The following is a 12,377-nucleotide window of genomic DNA, read 5'->3' on the forward strand; positions in this document are numbered from 1 at the left end:
AAATTTCCTACACTGATGTTGCTTCTTTGGAAAATGCCACAAGTAAGCCATGTTCTTCATTTTGTGGACAGCATGTGGATGGTGTTGGATTCACTTGAGTAGAATTTTAATTAGATCTACTGCATTCACTTTTATTAAAAGAAAGAATGCTCATTCCTTTTTAGCATGCTAACCATGCCTTATTCTGACAGAGGGCCCCCTTTCAGTCTGTTCTTTAAATCCCATCATTTATCTTTCAGAAACAGTCATGTCACTTTTCTTACTTCAATATGTTTGATAATTCCTCTTCTTCATACTCAAAAACTAAAATATCCTTATTATGGCATTCAGGGCCATTTCTCAGGTGTCACTGATGTCCTTTCCAGCCTAAGTCACCCCTTTCTTCCTTCTCTGTACCCCAAGCAGCTGCTCATGCACATCGTTTGTACACTAGATTATTCCTTTCCCATGCAATTAATTTTGCACCTCCTGTGTGTTCTTGGAGCTCCTCTGGCTACTTGAAATCTTCACCTCCCCATTCCTGTCATCCTTTCCTCCCCTGACCTCTGGCAGGTAAAATCCTAGGGTTTCCTTAAAACTCAGTTTAGAAAACATCTCTAGTATCTTTCTCTTCTCCTTCTCACTCTCTTCTCCCATAGAACTTAATCTGTTTGATTCATTGCTCTTATCCAATCTAAATGTACAATTAGTATTTGTGTCTGCTCCTCTGACACCTAGTGAGCCCTGGTGGCCAATTTTTAGCTTTATTTAATGAAGTCATATATCATCATGGTTAAGAACACTGATTCTGAAAATCCTCTTTGGACCCATTTTCCCCTCCAACTACTATCTCATATCTCCTCTTTCCTTTACTGGGAAAATCCTTGAAAGGGCTGCCAATTTCTTTCCCATTTTTGCTTGAATACCAATCAGACTTTACTTCCATCACTCCATCAAACTCCCTTTTTTAGGATCACTTGTGACCCCACAGTAGTCGTGTACAGATGTTAGAATCAGACCTTAAAGAAGGCTGAGCGCCAAAGAACTGACACTTTCAAACTGTGCTGCTGGAGAAGACTCTGGAGAGTCCTTTGGACTGCAAGGAGATCAAACCAGTCAATCCTAAAGGCAATCAACCCTTAATACTCTTTGGAAGGACTGATGCTGTAGCTGAAACTCCAATACTTTGGCCACCTGATGCAAAGAGCTGACTCATTGAAAAAGAATCTCATGCTGGGAAAAATTGAAGGCAGGAGGAGAATGGGTTGACAGAAAATGAGATGGCTGGATAGCATCATTGACTCAGTGGACATGAATTTGGGCGATCTCCAGGAGACAGAAGGACAGGGAAGCCTGGCATGCTGCAGTTCATAGGATAGCAAAGAGTCGGACATGACTTAGCGACTGAACAACAACAGTGACCCCATATGGCTAAATCCTGTGGTCAGTTCTCAGTCCTCATCTTACCTAGCCTGCCATCAGTATTTCAGACAGTTTATTACTTTTTACGGAAACACTTTTTCTCTTATATGCTAGAGAAAGTCCCTCTTAAGATAGTCACTTTTTAAATTTCGTTCTTTTGTTTCATTCGTTTTTTTCCCCCCAGTTTATTTTGCTGACTCCTCTTCCTCTTTGAAACCTCTCATTGTTAAAGAGCTTTTTTTCTGTCCCCACTAACCAGGTGATCTCATAACATTGCATGGCTTTCAATACCATCTTACGCTGATGAATCTCAAATCTGTAGTCTAATCGTTATTGTTCCTTCAAGTTGTGTCTGACTCTGTGACCCTGTGGCCTGTAGCTCACCGTAGTCCAGTTCTTCTAGTTGTTCTGGTCAGGAATTCTGGAGACAATTTTGACCCCTCTCTCTCACACTGCCTCGATCTAGTCCAGCAATTTTGTAGTCTCTCTAATTAAACATATCTAAAATGCCACCACTTCTTACCACCCTCAGGGCCACCACCCTGGTCTAAGCCACCACCATCTCTCATTTAGATGATTACAGTAACCTCCTAATTGCTCTTCCTGCTTCTGTTTTTGCCCCGTTGAGTCTATTCTCTATGCAATAGCCAGAGTGATCCTGTTAATACTTTTAAGTGAGATCTTCCTCACAATCTTCCCATGGATTCTTATTCATGTGGAAGTAAAGCTGATTATTTTCACTATGACCTACAAAGCCTTATATGATGGAGCTATCATTCTCTCTCTGATCTCATTTCTACTAATTTCCCATTTATTTATGTCTGTACTGCCTTCCTTGCCATTACTTAAAAATAAGAGGAATACTCTCTACTTTAAGGCCTTTCCATATAATGCATTCTCTGCTTGGAATATCATCACCAGATGCCACATGGCTAGCTGACTGTCCTTCAGTTCTTCACTCAAAATTATCCTGTGACACCCACCATCACTCCTCTCTAACATTTCTCTCCTCTATCATCAGCTTCTCATTAGCTCTTATGCTACACATAATATACTGAATGTTTTACTTACTTGTCTCTGATCATTTCCCAATTCAGATGATTTTTGTTTGGCTGGTTCCATTCACAAGTCATGGAACCTTGTAATCTGGCTCCAGAGTATTTTAGAAATGCCTTTGAAGAAAGATAAATCAGATCCTGATTACAGATCCTGATTATAGAGTATTCTTCAGATTGTTGTCTGAAGAGCAGTGATTCTATAAAAATCCTTTGAGAGACAAGAATTTCTTGATCAAGTAAATGCTTCATGCACTGTCGTCCTGTTTAAGATTCGAACGCACATTTTTGTTTTAAAGACTCTCAGAGGTCTGGTGAGAGACAGCAGGGTGTGATGGCTAAAAGCACCGCCCCTTCCTCACTGGGTGAGACACTGTGATCTTAGGCATATGACCTAATGTGTTTCTACTTCAGTTTTCCAATCTGTAAACTGGGGTGAAAAATGGTACCTACCTCAAAGAGATGTTGTGAAAAGTAAGTTAGTATATGCTGCTGCTGCTGCTAAGTCGCTTCAGTGGTGTCCGACTCTGTGCAACCCCAGAGACGGAAGTCCACCAGGCTCCCCCGTCCCTAGGATTCTCCAGGCAAGAACAGTGGAGTGGGTTGCCATTTCCTTCTCCAAAAGTTAGTGTATATAAAGTGCTGAAAATAGTGCCTGGAACATAGTGAATGCTATCACTATTAAAATTCATCTATTGAACTTTGTTGAAATGTGTTTATTTGTTCATATGATATTTTTTTCTCTCAAAACTATACACACACGTAGTTAAAATTTATAACTCTAAGTGTTTTATGGGGCATACTCTAAGAAGCACAGAAAAATCTTGAAAATAATTATTATACCCATCCGAGGATCTCATTTGTGATTAATTTGATTATTTGTCTTTCAGTTCCAAAGGAAATGACAATAGCAAAATAAGATTGTTTTGATTATTTTGTTTAATATCACATATATTATTGATAGTCAACTATAGAATACTATGGAGTATTTTCTGTTATATACAGTAAGTCTAGTCCCATTTAAATCCAAAATAGGAACATAGTGCAACAAACATCCTTTCCTTTTGGTGACTAGTCCTTGCTCTCCTGTTACTTTTATGTCATGTCCACCTGATGACAAAATTTCCTATACCTGTCAAAGCTCTAAATGTTAAAAAATAAATTATTTAGGGTCAAGTTATTGTTACATGAATACTTATACATGTGGACAACATAAATTAAAATTTTTTATTTTTAATTATTAAATATGAACAGTTAAACTTTATTGGAATGCATCTCCTATTGAGACAGATGGGTGTGGCCTTTATAATGCCTGAGTAAGGAAACTATTTGTCAACGATTCTCCGGAGGATCTGACACCTCATAGCAATGCAACATAGTAGTGTGGGTGAGAGGTATGCCTTTTCTTTGCCAAGTTAGAGCAGAAGGGCCATCTGTGAAAGGAGATGTAGAAAACAGGGATTTTCCCAGACAGATGAGTTTAAGGAAAGTGGGTATAAGGAAGTAGAGGATTTGGAAACTTATTTTTTTTAAATCAGCCCCAATGGTGTACCCCTTTAAAAGTCTTTGCAGATTCCTCACAGCCAGTGAAGACCACAGTTTTAAATCCCTGCATTTAACCTTATTGCATTCCATGGTAAGTAGTCAAGCCACTTATATAAGCAATAAGAAAACCAAAACTTTTATTAATAACAAGTCAAGGTACTTATTTAAAAAATAAAATACCAACACAGTTATACGACCAAAATCATAATTTTATCAAGTAATATAAGTACTACCTTACCTAATATTTCTGTAACACTTTACAGTTTACTGTTATCGTGCGTTATCTCATTTACATCTTTCTGTTGAGCTATTAAGTAGATGTTACCTCCGTTTCATCTCTCTTTTTTCAGTGAGAAAGTTGAAGTTCTGAGAGCTGATTTGTTTACTGCTGCTGGAATTTAGATCTGTTGACTTCTTGTCCAAGTGTTTTTTTTTTCCTAGTACAATGCAATTTTAGAGAGTATTCTTGATTAAAATTAGAGCGTTCTTGAAATCTGTATGAGAAAGAGTACTATTGCCAGGGAGGCCAAAATTTGGATCGTGGCCTCAACTTTCTCTTACTCTGCTGTCATTGTCCTGTTAATCAGACAGTCTGCTTTGTGTTAAACACTACCCTCTATGATCGGAGGCTCTGTCTGAGGCCTTGAAGATAACCTGACAAATAATCTGTGGACCCTGCCATCAGGGAGTAACAGAGACAGATATATTAAACAGGTAACTATGTGCTTCTCTGCATTATCAAAAGGATTCTAGCATTACTCTTTCTCAGGAGGATGGTAAGCAGTATTGCAAACTAGTCTAGCAGTCTTATCACAGCAACTGCCAACCATTATTTGACATGGTTCCCATGCTTTCTAGACCAAGTAACCAAGGGTGCGTGGTCTAATAAGAAAATTTATATAGAAAAGCCATTCTATACAGTGGAAACATAGGTGTCATGTACAGTAAAATCTACCTATGAAAATTCCTTGCATTTCCTACAAAGTACTGAAGGAAAGTACATAGATTCAGTATTATAGCCCAGTATCGTAATTAAATGTGTAAAATGTTTAAGTGCATATTGTTTGCCTGTATACAGTATACAATACATACATAAAATGTTTCACAGTATTTTTCGTGACATGCCAAGCATACATACTTGAATTCATGTACATCAAATGCTTCTGGGACTCAACTCATCATTTGATCATGTGACAACCACCCTTGGGAGGTAGTTTTAGGATATAGGATCAGAGAGAGGTTTTGTGTGGGATGGGGGATTTTGGTGTGCTTGCTTGCTGTTTTCAGACAGAAAAACTTCAACGTTTTCCTGTGACAAGTCAAGACTCAGTAAAGAGAAGTCAAAGATACTTAATACGTCAGAGGAGACAGAATGAGATAGCCTCCAGATCCTTGATATTAGGCATTTTCTTACAGAAAACAATTATATTAACTAGACTAATTATATATAATTATATATGTGGCCTCCCTGGTGGCTCTGTTGCTAAAGAATCCACCTGTAATGCAGCAGACCCGGGTTTAATCCCTGGGTGGGGAAAGTCCCCTGGAGAAGGGCATGGCAGTCCACACCTGTATTCTTGCCTAGAGAATCCCATGGACAGAGGAGCCTGGTGGGCTACAGTCCATGGGGTCACAAAGAGTTGGACACGATTTAGTGACTAAACTGCTACATATTAATTATATTAAGTAATTAACAGAGAGAAGGATTTATTTACACACATGTCAGCAAAAATTAAGATTACAGTGATTCTGTGATGTCATAGTATGTAATTATAAAAGCAGACTCCAACCTTGAGTGTTAAGTAATGAGAAAAATGCAATTGGCACTTATTAAAAATTAAAATTAAACGTGGGATTGCCCCATATTCCATTTACTAACAATCCTATTCTGCCCTTGTACTTTCTGAATAGTACTGAGATTTTTCTTGTACCTGCCCTTCTTTATTCTTGTTTCTTAATTATTAGAATTGCAATATTTATCTTTAAAACTTTAGACTCTTCTAAAGGCTGATGAGGCAAGTAGTCTTTTTCTTGTAGCTGCAAAGGAGCAGGTTGCACTCTTCATTATAAACTCTCTTTGAAGCTATTATTTTTAAGAACATTGTTTTGTAAGTTACCCAGACTTTAGATATTAGCACCATGTCTGGCAGAAGTAACTTTGCCTCCAAAAGTTCTAAAAGCCTGATTCATTCTACTTAATCTTATGTTGCTTTGGTAATAATATTTAAATTGACGTTCTGTTTTCTATAATATATTCTTATTTCTTAAACCAAGATGGACTTATTGGTACTTTCCTCTCTTTCCATAGCCATAAAAGTAATAAAACCATTTTTCAGAACGTTTTTAACAATAGCACTCTATTTTCAAGTACAATCTTATGTAGAACCAAATAAATTTAATAAATTTTAGAAAAGAACTTTTTTCTGACACAGTTATCCTTTCATATTTCATGGAAAATTGTAAACCTTAGAGTACCTCTTTGAAGTCCTTAAGAAAGCAATTTTTAAAAATTGTTTAACCTATTTCTAAATTTTAAGTGTTGGCCTAATTTTAATGTTACTGTATATTCATCTCTTTTATCAATATTGCTCTTCACAATACTGTTGGAAATTGAGACCTTTTGAAACTCAATTCTTCCTCTAAGAAAGTTCCCCTTGTCAATTGCAGTAGCTGAAGCACTCCCTACTCTGTGCTGTATGCTGCTCACCATCTTGCGCTTATCACATCGAATTCTAACATTTCTCCACCTGTCTTCCCTCATAAATTGTGGATGATTCTACCCCTCGAATGCAGCACAGTAACAGGAAAATGACCACTATTCATTGAGTGTTTGTCAGATACTGAGCCAAGCACACTATATAGACTCTGTTACTGAATCTTCAACCTTCTACTGCTAAACAAGGAGGGACAAGAGAGGCTTTTAAGTGGTAAATAAGTGGTAGAGCAAGGATTCAGACTCATTTCAGTCTTGAGTTCACGTGGAATCTGCCTACTTCTGTTTGCCTATAATGCAGAGGTAGACATTATTCATCTGGAATTTAATAATATCAACTGTGAATCTTACTGCAGTGCTGTGCAGTGCATGCTAAGCTGCTTCAGTCATGTCTGCCCTTGTGACACTATGGACCATAGCCTGCCAGGCTCCTCTGTCCATGGGATTCTCCAGGCAAGAATTCTGGAGTGGGTTGCTCCAGGGGCTCTTCCTGACCCAGGGATTGAACTGGGGTCTCCTGTGGCTCCTGCATTGCCGGCAGATTGTTTATTGCTGAGCCACCGGGGAAGCCCTTTGAAGTGCTATGCCAGAGTTAATATTTAATAGTAGTTAATATCCTAGATGCTGAAGCCAGACTTCCTGAATTAAAACGTGAGCGGTTTACTTAACCTCTCCATTCATTAGTTTCACCATCTTTAAAATGAGGATAATAATGGGACCTACCACACGGAATAGTTGTAAGGATTAAATAAGTAGATGCAGCAAAGGGCTTAAGAGTCTCTGGCATGGACTTCCCTGATGGTCCAGTGGTGAAGAATCCACCTGCCAGTGCAGGAAACATTGGTTCGACCTCTGGTCTCGTAAGATTCCACATGCGAGGCAACTAAGCCCAGTAAGAGAGAAGCTCCCACTTGGCGCAGCTGGGGAAAGCTTGTGCACGGTAGTGAAGACCCAGCACAGCAAAATAAATAAGCAAACAGTCTCTGGCACATCACAGAAATGAAATAAACATTAGCTGTTATTATTTGTTTTGTTTACATTGCATTTTTCTTTTATATTTTTCTCAGGAGTTCTCTCTCTATATATATATAAATATATATTTTAAATTACATTACTTATTTGTATGTATAAGCCTGCCTTCCTATATTTTGTTTACCTGACTAGCAAATAGATCTATTTACTGTATTAACACATCTCATGTTGTAGTCTAACTAGATGTTTATGTTTTTGCAAGCTGCAAGAGATATTTAATTATTTAATCCATGTAGTAGGATCCTGCTAGATGTGTGATACGACTAAAAGCACAGAGGAGATAGTCATGAGCAAAACAGGTGGAAACTCTGCTCTCCAGCTGCTCAGAGCTGTGAACTCAAATATATTTTTAAATGGCATGCCCCTATCAATAAGCATTTCTGAGTAGACACCCCCAAAATGAATAGTTAATTGTTTATAAGTGATTCATGTGTCTTTCTGCTAGTCTGTTGTATAGATTTTTAAAATAAACTGGAAAAATGAAATTAAAACAAAAAAGATTTAATAGAAATTACAGTTCTAATATTCTCTTTTCCCTGGGATATGTTCACCCCTCTTTGGAGTCCACTGACTCTTTAAAAGAGTAATCATGTGAAGGAAAAGTTCTGTGTCAGGAGCCTGACTTCATCTGGAGGGCCAGAGAAGATTTTCCTAAGAAGGCAACATTTAAGATAGAATCTGAAAAGGATGAATTTGGGGTTCCCTAGGCAAGGGGTCGCAAAGAGTCGGACACGACTAAGCGACTGAACTGAACTGAGGCAAAAAAATAAAGGGCGAAGTGTAACACAATAGTGTTTATAGCCAGAAGCATGGTGTGTTCAAGAAACTGGAAAGGCTCATTGTGGGTGGAGAGGCAGTGTCCTAAGAGTGGTGGAAAGGTTGTCAGCAAGGAACAAGTGGAACAAGGATTATTATACATTGTGGCTCAGCTGGTAAAGAAACGGCCTGCAATGCGGGAAACCTGGGTTCGATCCCTGGATTGGGAAAAATCCCCTGGAGAAGGGAAAGGCTATCCACTCCAGTATTCTTGCCTGGAGAATTCCATGGACTGTATAGTCCATGGGGTTGCAAAGAGTCAGACACAACTGAGTGACTTTTGCTTTCACTACAAGCATTTAGATCTTAATTCTAATGGTCATGGGAAACTCTGGACGAATTTAAAGAGAAGTAACATGATCAAATAATCACCTTCCTAGTTCTATTTGGTTGATATTTTTCTCCCTTACTGTGGTGGTGGTGACTTAGTCATGTCTGACTCTTGCAACCCCATGGACTGTAGCCCACCAGGATACAGAAATCCATGGGATTTCCCAGGCAAGAATACTGGAGTGAGTTGCCATTGCCTTCTCAAGGAGATTTTCCTAATCCAGGGATTGAACCCGGGTCTCCTGCATTGTAGGCAGATTCTGTACCTACTGAGCCACCAGAGAAGCCCCTTCCCTAACTAGTTACTGCTAAAAACAGGTCTGAAATAGTACAAATCAACAAGGGATTAAGGGGAAAGTCTTATGCAGCAAATTATTGCTTAAGACACTAAAAGTAATCTCATAATCATGTTGTGAGATTCTGTAACAGTAAAAGGGTGTAGTGTATTCCGAAAGAAGAAAGTAAGATGAGGGCAAATTAATATTGTAAATGTTTCTCTTATTTTGAAAGCAATCTGAAATATAAAACCCAGGAGACAAATCAATACCTACACTTGATGAGGACAAATTAAAATTTTAAGTGTTTCTCTTATTTTGAAAGCAATCTGGAACATAAAACCCAGGAAACAAATCAGTACCTACACTTACACTATAATACATTCTGTCTTCAGCTTACAATGGTTAGCATTGACCTGTGAGCATCTTACCCTTGCTCTTTATCATTTGAAATCAAAGACGAGCCCAAACGATGCTTCCACTTATAATAAAAGCAACATTCATGACAGCAACAAAAACAGCTCACATCATGGCATAGTTCTGAGGATCTTACATGTATTCCCTAATTTAATACTCACAGTGACTCTACCAAATAGGTACTATTAATATCACATTTTTATAAACATAGAGGTGACAGAGTCAGACTAAGCCATACTCTACGCACTATGCTCTGCTTTCTCTTTTAAGCTTCTCCATTAGGTAGTAATGGATCCTATAAATAAGAACCAAAATCACTATCTCATGGGAAAGAATTGTTTGCCCTTTTGAAATAAAAATAACTAAAGTTTAAAAACCTTTTTAAGATGAGAAGCAGGGAGTTAATATTGACTTATTTTTCTGGCTACACAGTTAATCAATTCAACATACTCTGATACATACTCATATCTATTATATGATGTCTGTTATATGTTAATATGTATAAGATCTGAGTATTACACAAAAAGTAACAAAAATTATAATTTCTGCTTCCTGGAACATGTACCTATTCAAATAACTAGTATATCAAAGCAGTTTTTGAGCAGGGAAGTGGTAAATGAAAATACTCTTCTAAGAAAATAACATAATAGGAATGAAGGGACCAACATCAGCTTTATTTAGGAAGTCGGACATGACTGAGCGACTTCACTTTCCCTTTTCACTTTCATGCATTAGAGAAGAAAATGGCAACCCACTCCAGGGTTCTTGCCTGGAGAATCCCAGGGATGGCGGAGCCTGGTGGGCTGCTGTCTATGGGGTCACACAGAGTCGGACACTACTGAAGCGACTTAGCAGCAGCAGCAGCAGCAGCAACTGTAATAATTAGAGCCCAAGGTAATAATAAGTGTAATTGAAGTGGCCACCTAGAAATGGAGTTGAAGTTATATATTTGAGATATATTTCACTGAAAGAATTGATGGAGCTTCATGTCTAACTAGAAAATAGTGATTAATATTTATACTGCCAAGAGTCAGTGACTCAGAAGTAAAGAATCTGTCTGCAATGCAGGAGAGACAGGTTCAATCCCTGGGTTGGGAAGATTCCCTGGAAGAGGAAATGGCAACCCACTTCAGTATTCTTGCCTGGAAAATCCCATGGACAGAGGAGCCTGGCAGACTATAATCCATAGGGTTACAAGGAGTTGGATGGGACTTAGCACACACATATGAGTAAATGAGCTTTTATTCATTGTTTTTGATACTTACAGGTGGTAAGTTTTGTCTTCTCTTGATTTTTACATCATACGTAAGTTGCAACCAAAATTGTAAGATAAAATAGTTCAGCATTGCATTATTTGAATTTCCAACCATCTTGTATTCTGCTTTTAAACTATAATGAAAATCTGCAGGGCACAAATGAAATTAAGTCAGACCTAACTCAGCAGTATATGGTGCTTGCTCAATGGGCTGGCATTTCGGAAATTCTCTTTGCATGGCTGTTGGGTATCACCGCTATTCGCAGGTGTTGCCATGAACTACGCACTGTGATGTTGAGCCAGTAAAGTAAAAATGTGCTTTGTAGCACAATGCAACCTTTGGAAAGGCCTGTAGTACCCTTTACAAAAGAGGCTTCCTAACATATCTCTACTAGGTTTACAACTTTTTTCTCATAATACTATCTTCTACTGTTGTATGCTGGAGGAATTCTCAGAAGCAGATCCTGAATGTGTTTTATAATATGTAAATTAAGTATTCACAAAAATATTGCTACATTTTTATCACATGTGGAGCTTGTGCAATATGTACAGAAGGTGTTTAAAAATATTTCATGACTGGATTTAAGATCATCTATAATTTAAATTGGAAAAACTAAGAGGGATTTGATTTTGTTTTGCAGTGACCGGCATGTTGGTAAAATTTATTCCAAATCCTCCTCCTTTCCGGATTATGTCAGAAAGTCTCTAAAGAAGCTTGGGTTGGATGAGTCCAAGGTCAGTGTATTATTGCCCACTGTTTCATAAGAAACACAAGAACTTCTATGGGGTTATGGATTGAGATAACACAAAATTATTTGCCTCTACTTTCCTCTTATTTGTGGAAAACGTCTAAGTTATATTGAAACCAAACAGTTACCTTAATTCCAGCTCACCTTTCCTGTCCATGTGGATAGTTTGCTGTTGTACACCTCTCAAGTAATTCCCCTTTTAGGTTTATTCAGGTAAAATCTGCCAGTTCTCAAATCAAAATAGACTTCAAAAGCAAGAAAACGGAACAAATGAGAATTGTAAGTAAAGCAGAAGATGATGATTTTAATTTTAGACTGCATGCCTTTAAAGGCTGTGCTGTGCTTAGTCACTCAGTCATGTCCAACTCTTTGTGACCCCATGGACAGTAGCCCGCCAGGCTTCTCTGTCCATGAGGATTTTCCAGGCAAGAATACTGGCGTGGGTTGCCATGTCCTCCTCCAGGGATCTTCCCAACCCAGGGATCATACCCATTTAAAGGCTGTATAACTCATTAAAATTAAAAATCTTAAACTCAAAAAGTCTTTGAATGAGAGAATCCTGGAAAGTTGTAACATCATAGGAGGCCCAAGGGAATAATTAAGAACGTATTGCTGAAGACAAAAAAGTAAGCTGATGGACTGGTGGTAATAAATAACACTGAGAAAAAAGTAACATGATTCAGATGAGTTATTAAATATTAAGTTGAACCTGGATCACTTTGGTATTTTGAATTGATTGTAAACTGAAATCAAGAATGAAATAGGTGGTTAAGGAATGAAATGGATTTC

At 38.0% G+C, this 12,377-nt stretch overlaps 1 protein-coding gene and 1 long non-coding RNA gene across 6 annotated transcripts in view; one reads left to right on the forward strand and one right to left on the reverse strand.

Moving 5' to 3' along the window:
- The window catches only part of METTL25 (methyltransferase like 25), a 118,638-nt gene that overhangs the window by 81,451 nt on the left and 24,810 nt on the right, over positions 1 to 12,377 (forward strand). For all 5 annotated transcript variants that reach the window (XR_011566514.1, XM_070788881.1, XM_019960310.2 and 2 more), the window contains one exon: positions 11,481 to 11,574. Coding sequence is in view for 4 of the 5 variants with exons in the window: in XM_070788881.1 (XP_070644982.1) it covers positions 11,481 to 11,574 (94 nt within the window). In the remaining variant the exon portion in view is untranslated. The remainder of the gene's footprint in view (positions 1 to 11,480; positions 11,575 to 12,377) is intronic.
- The window catches only part of LOC139183058 (uncharacterized), a 69,486-nt gene that overhangs the window by 29,809 nt on the left and 27,300 nt on the right, over positions 1 to 12,377 (reverse strand). The window lies entirely within an intron of this gene.

This window comes from Bos indicus, chromosome 5 (assembly GCF_029378745.1).
Source record: "Bos indicus isolate NIAB-ARS_2022 breed Sahiwal x Tharparkar chromosome 5, NIAB-ARS_B.indTharparkar_mat_pri_1.0, whole genome shotgun sequence".
Classification (NCBI taxonomy): domain Eukaryota; kingdom Metazoa; phylum Chordata; class Mammalia; order Artiodactyla; family Bovidae; genus Bos; species Bos indicus.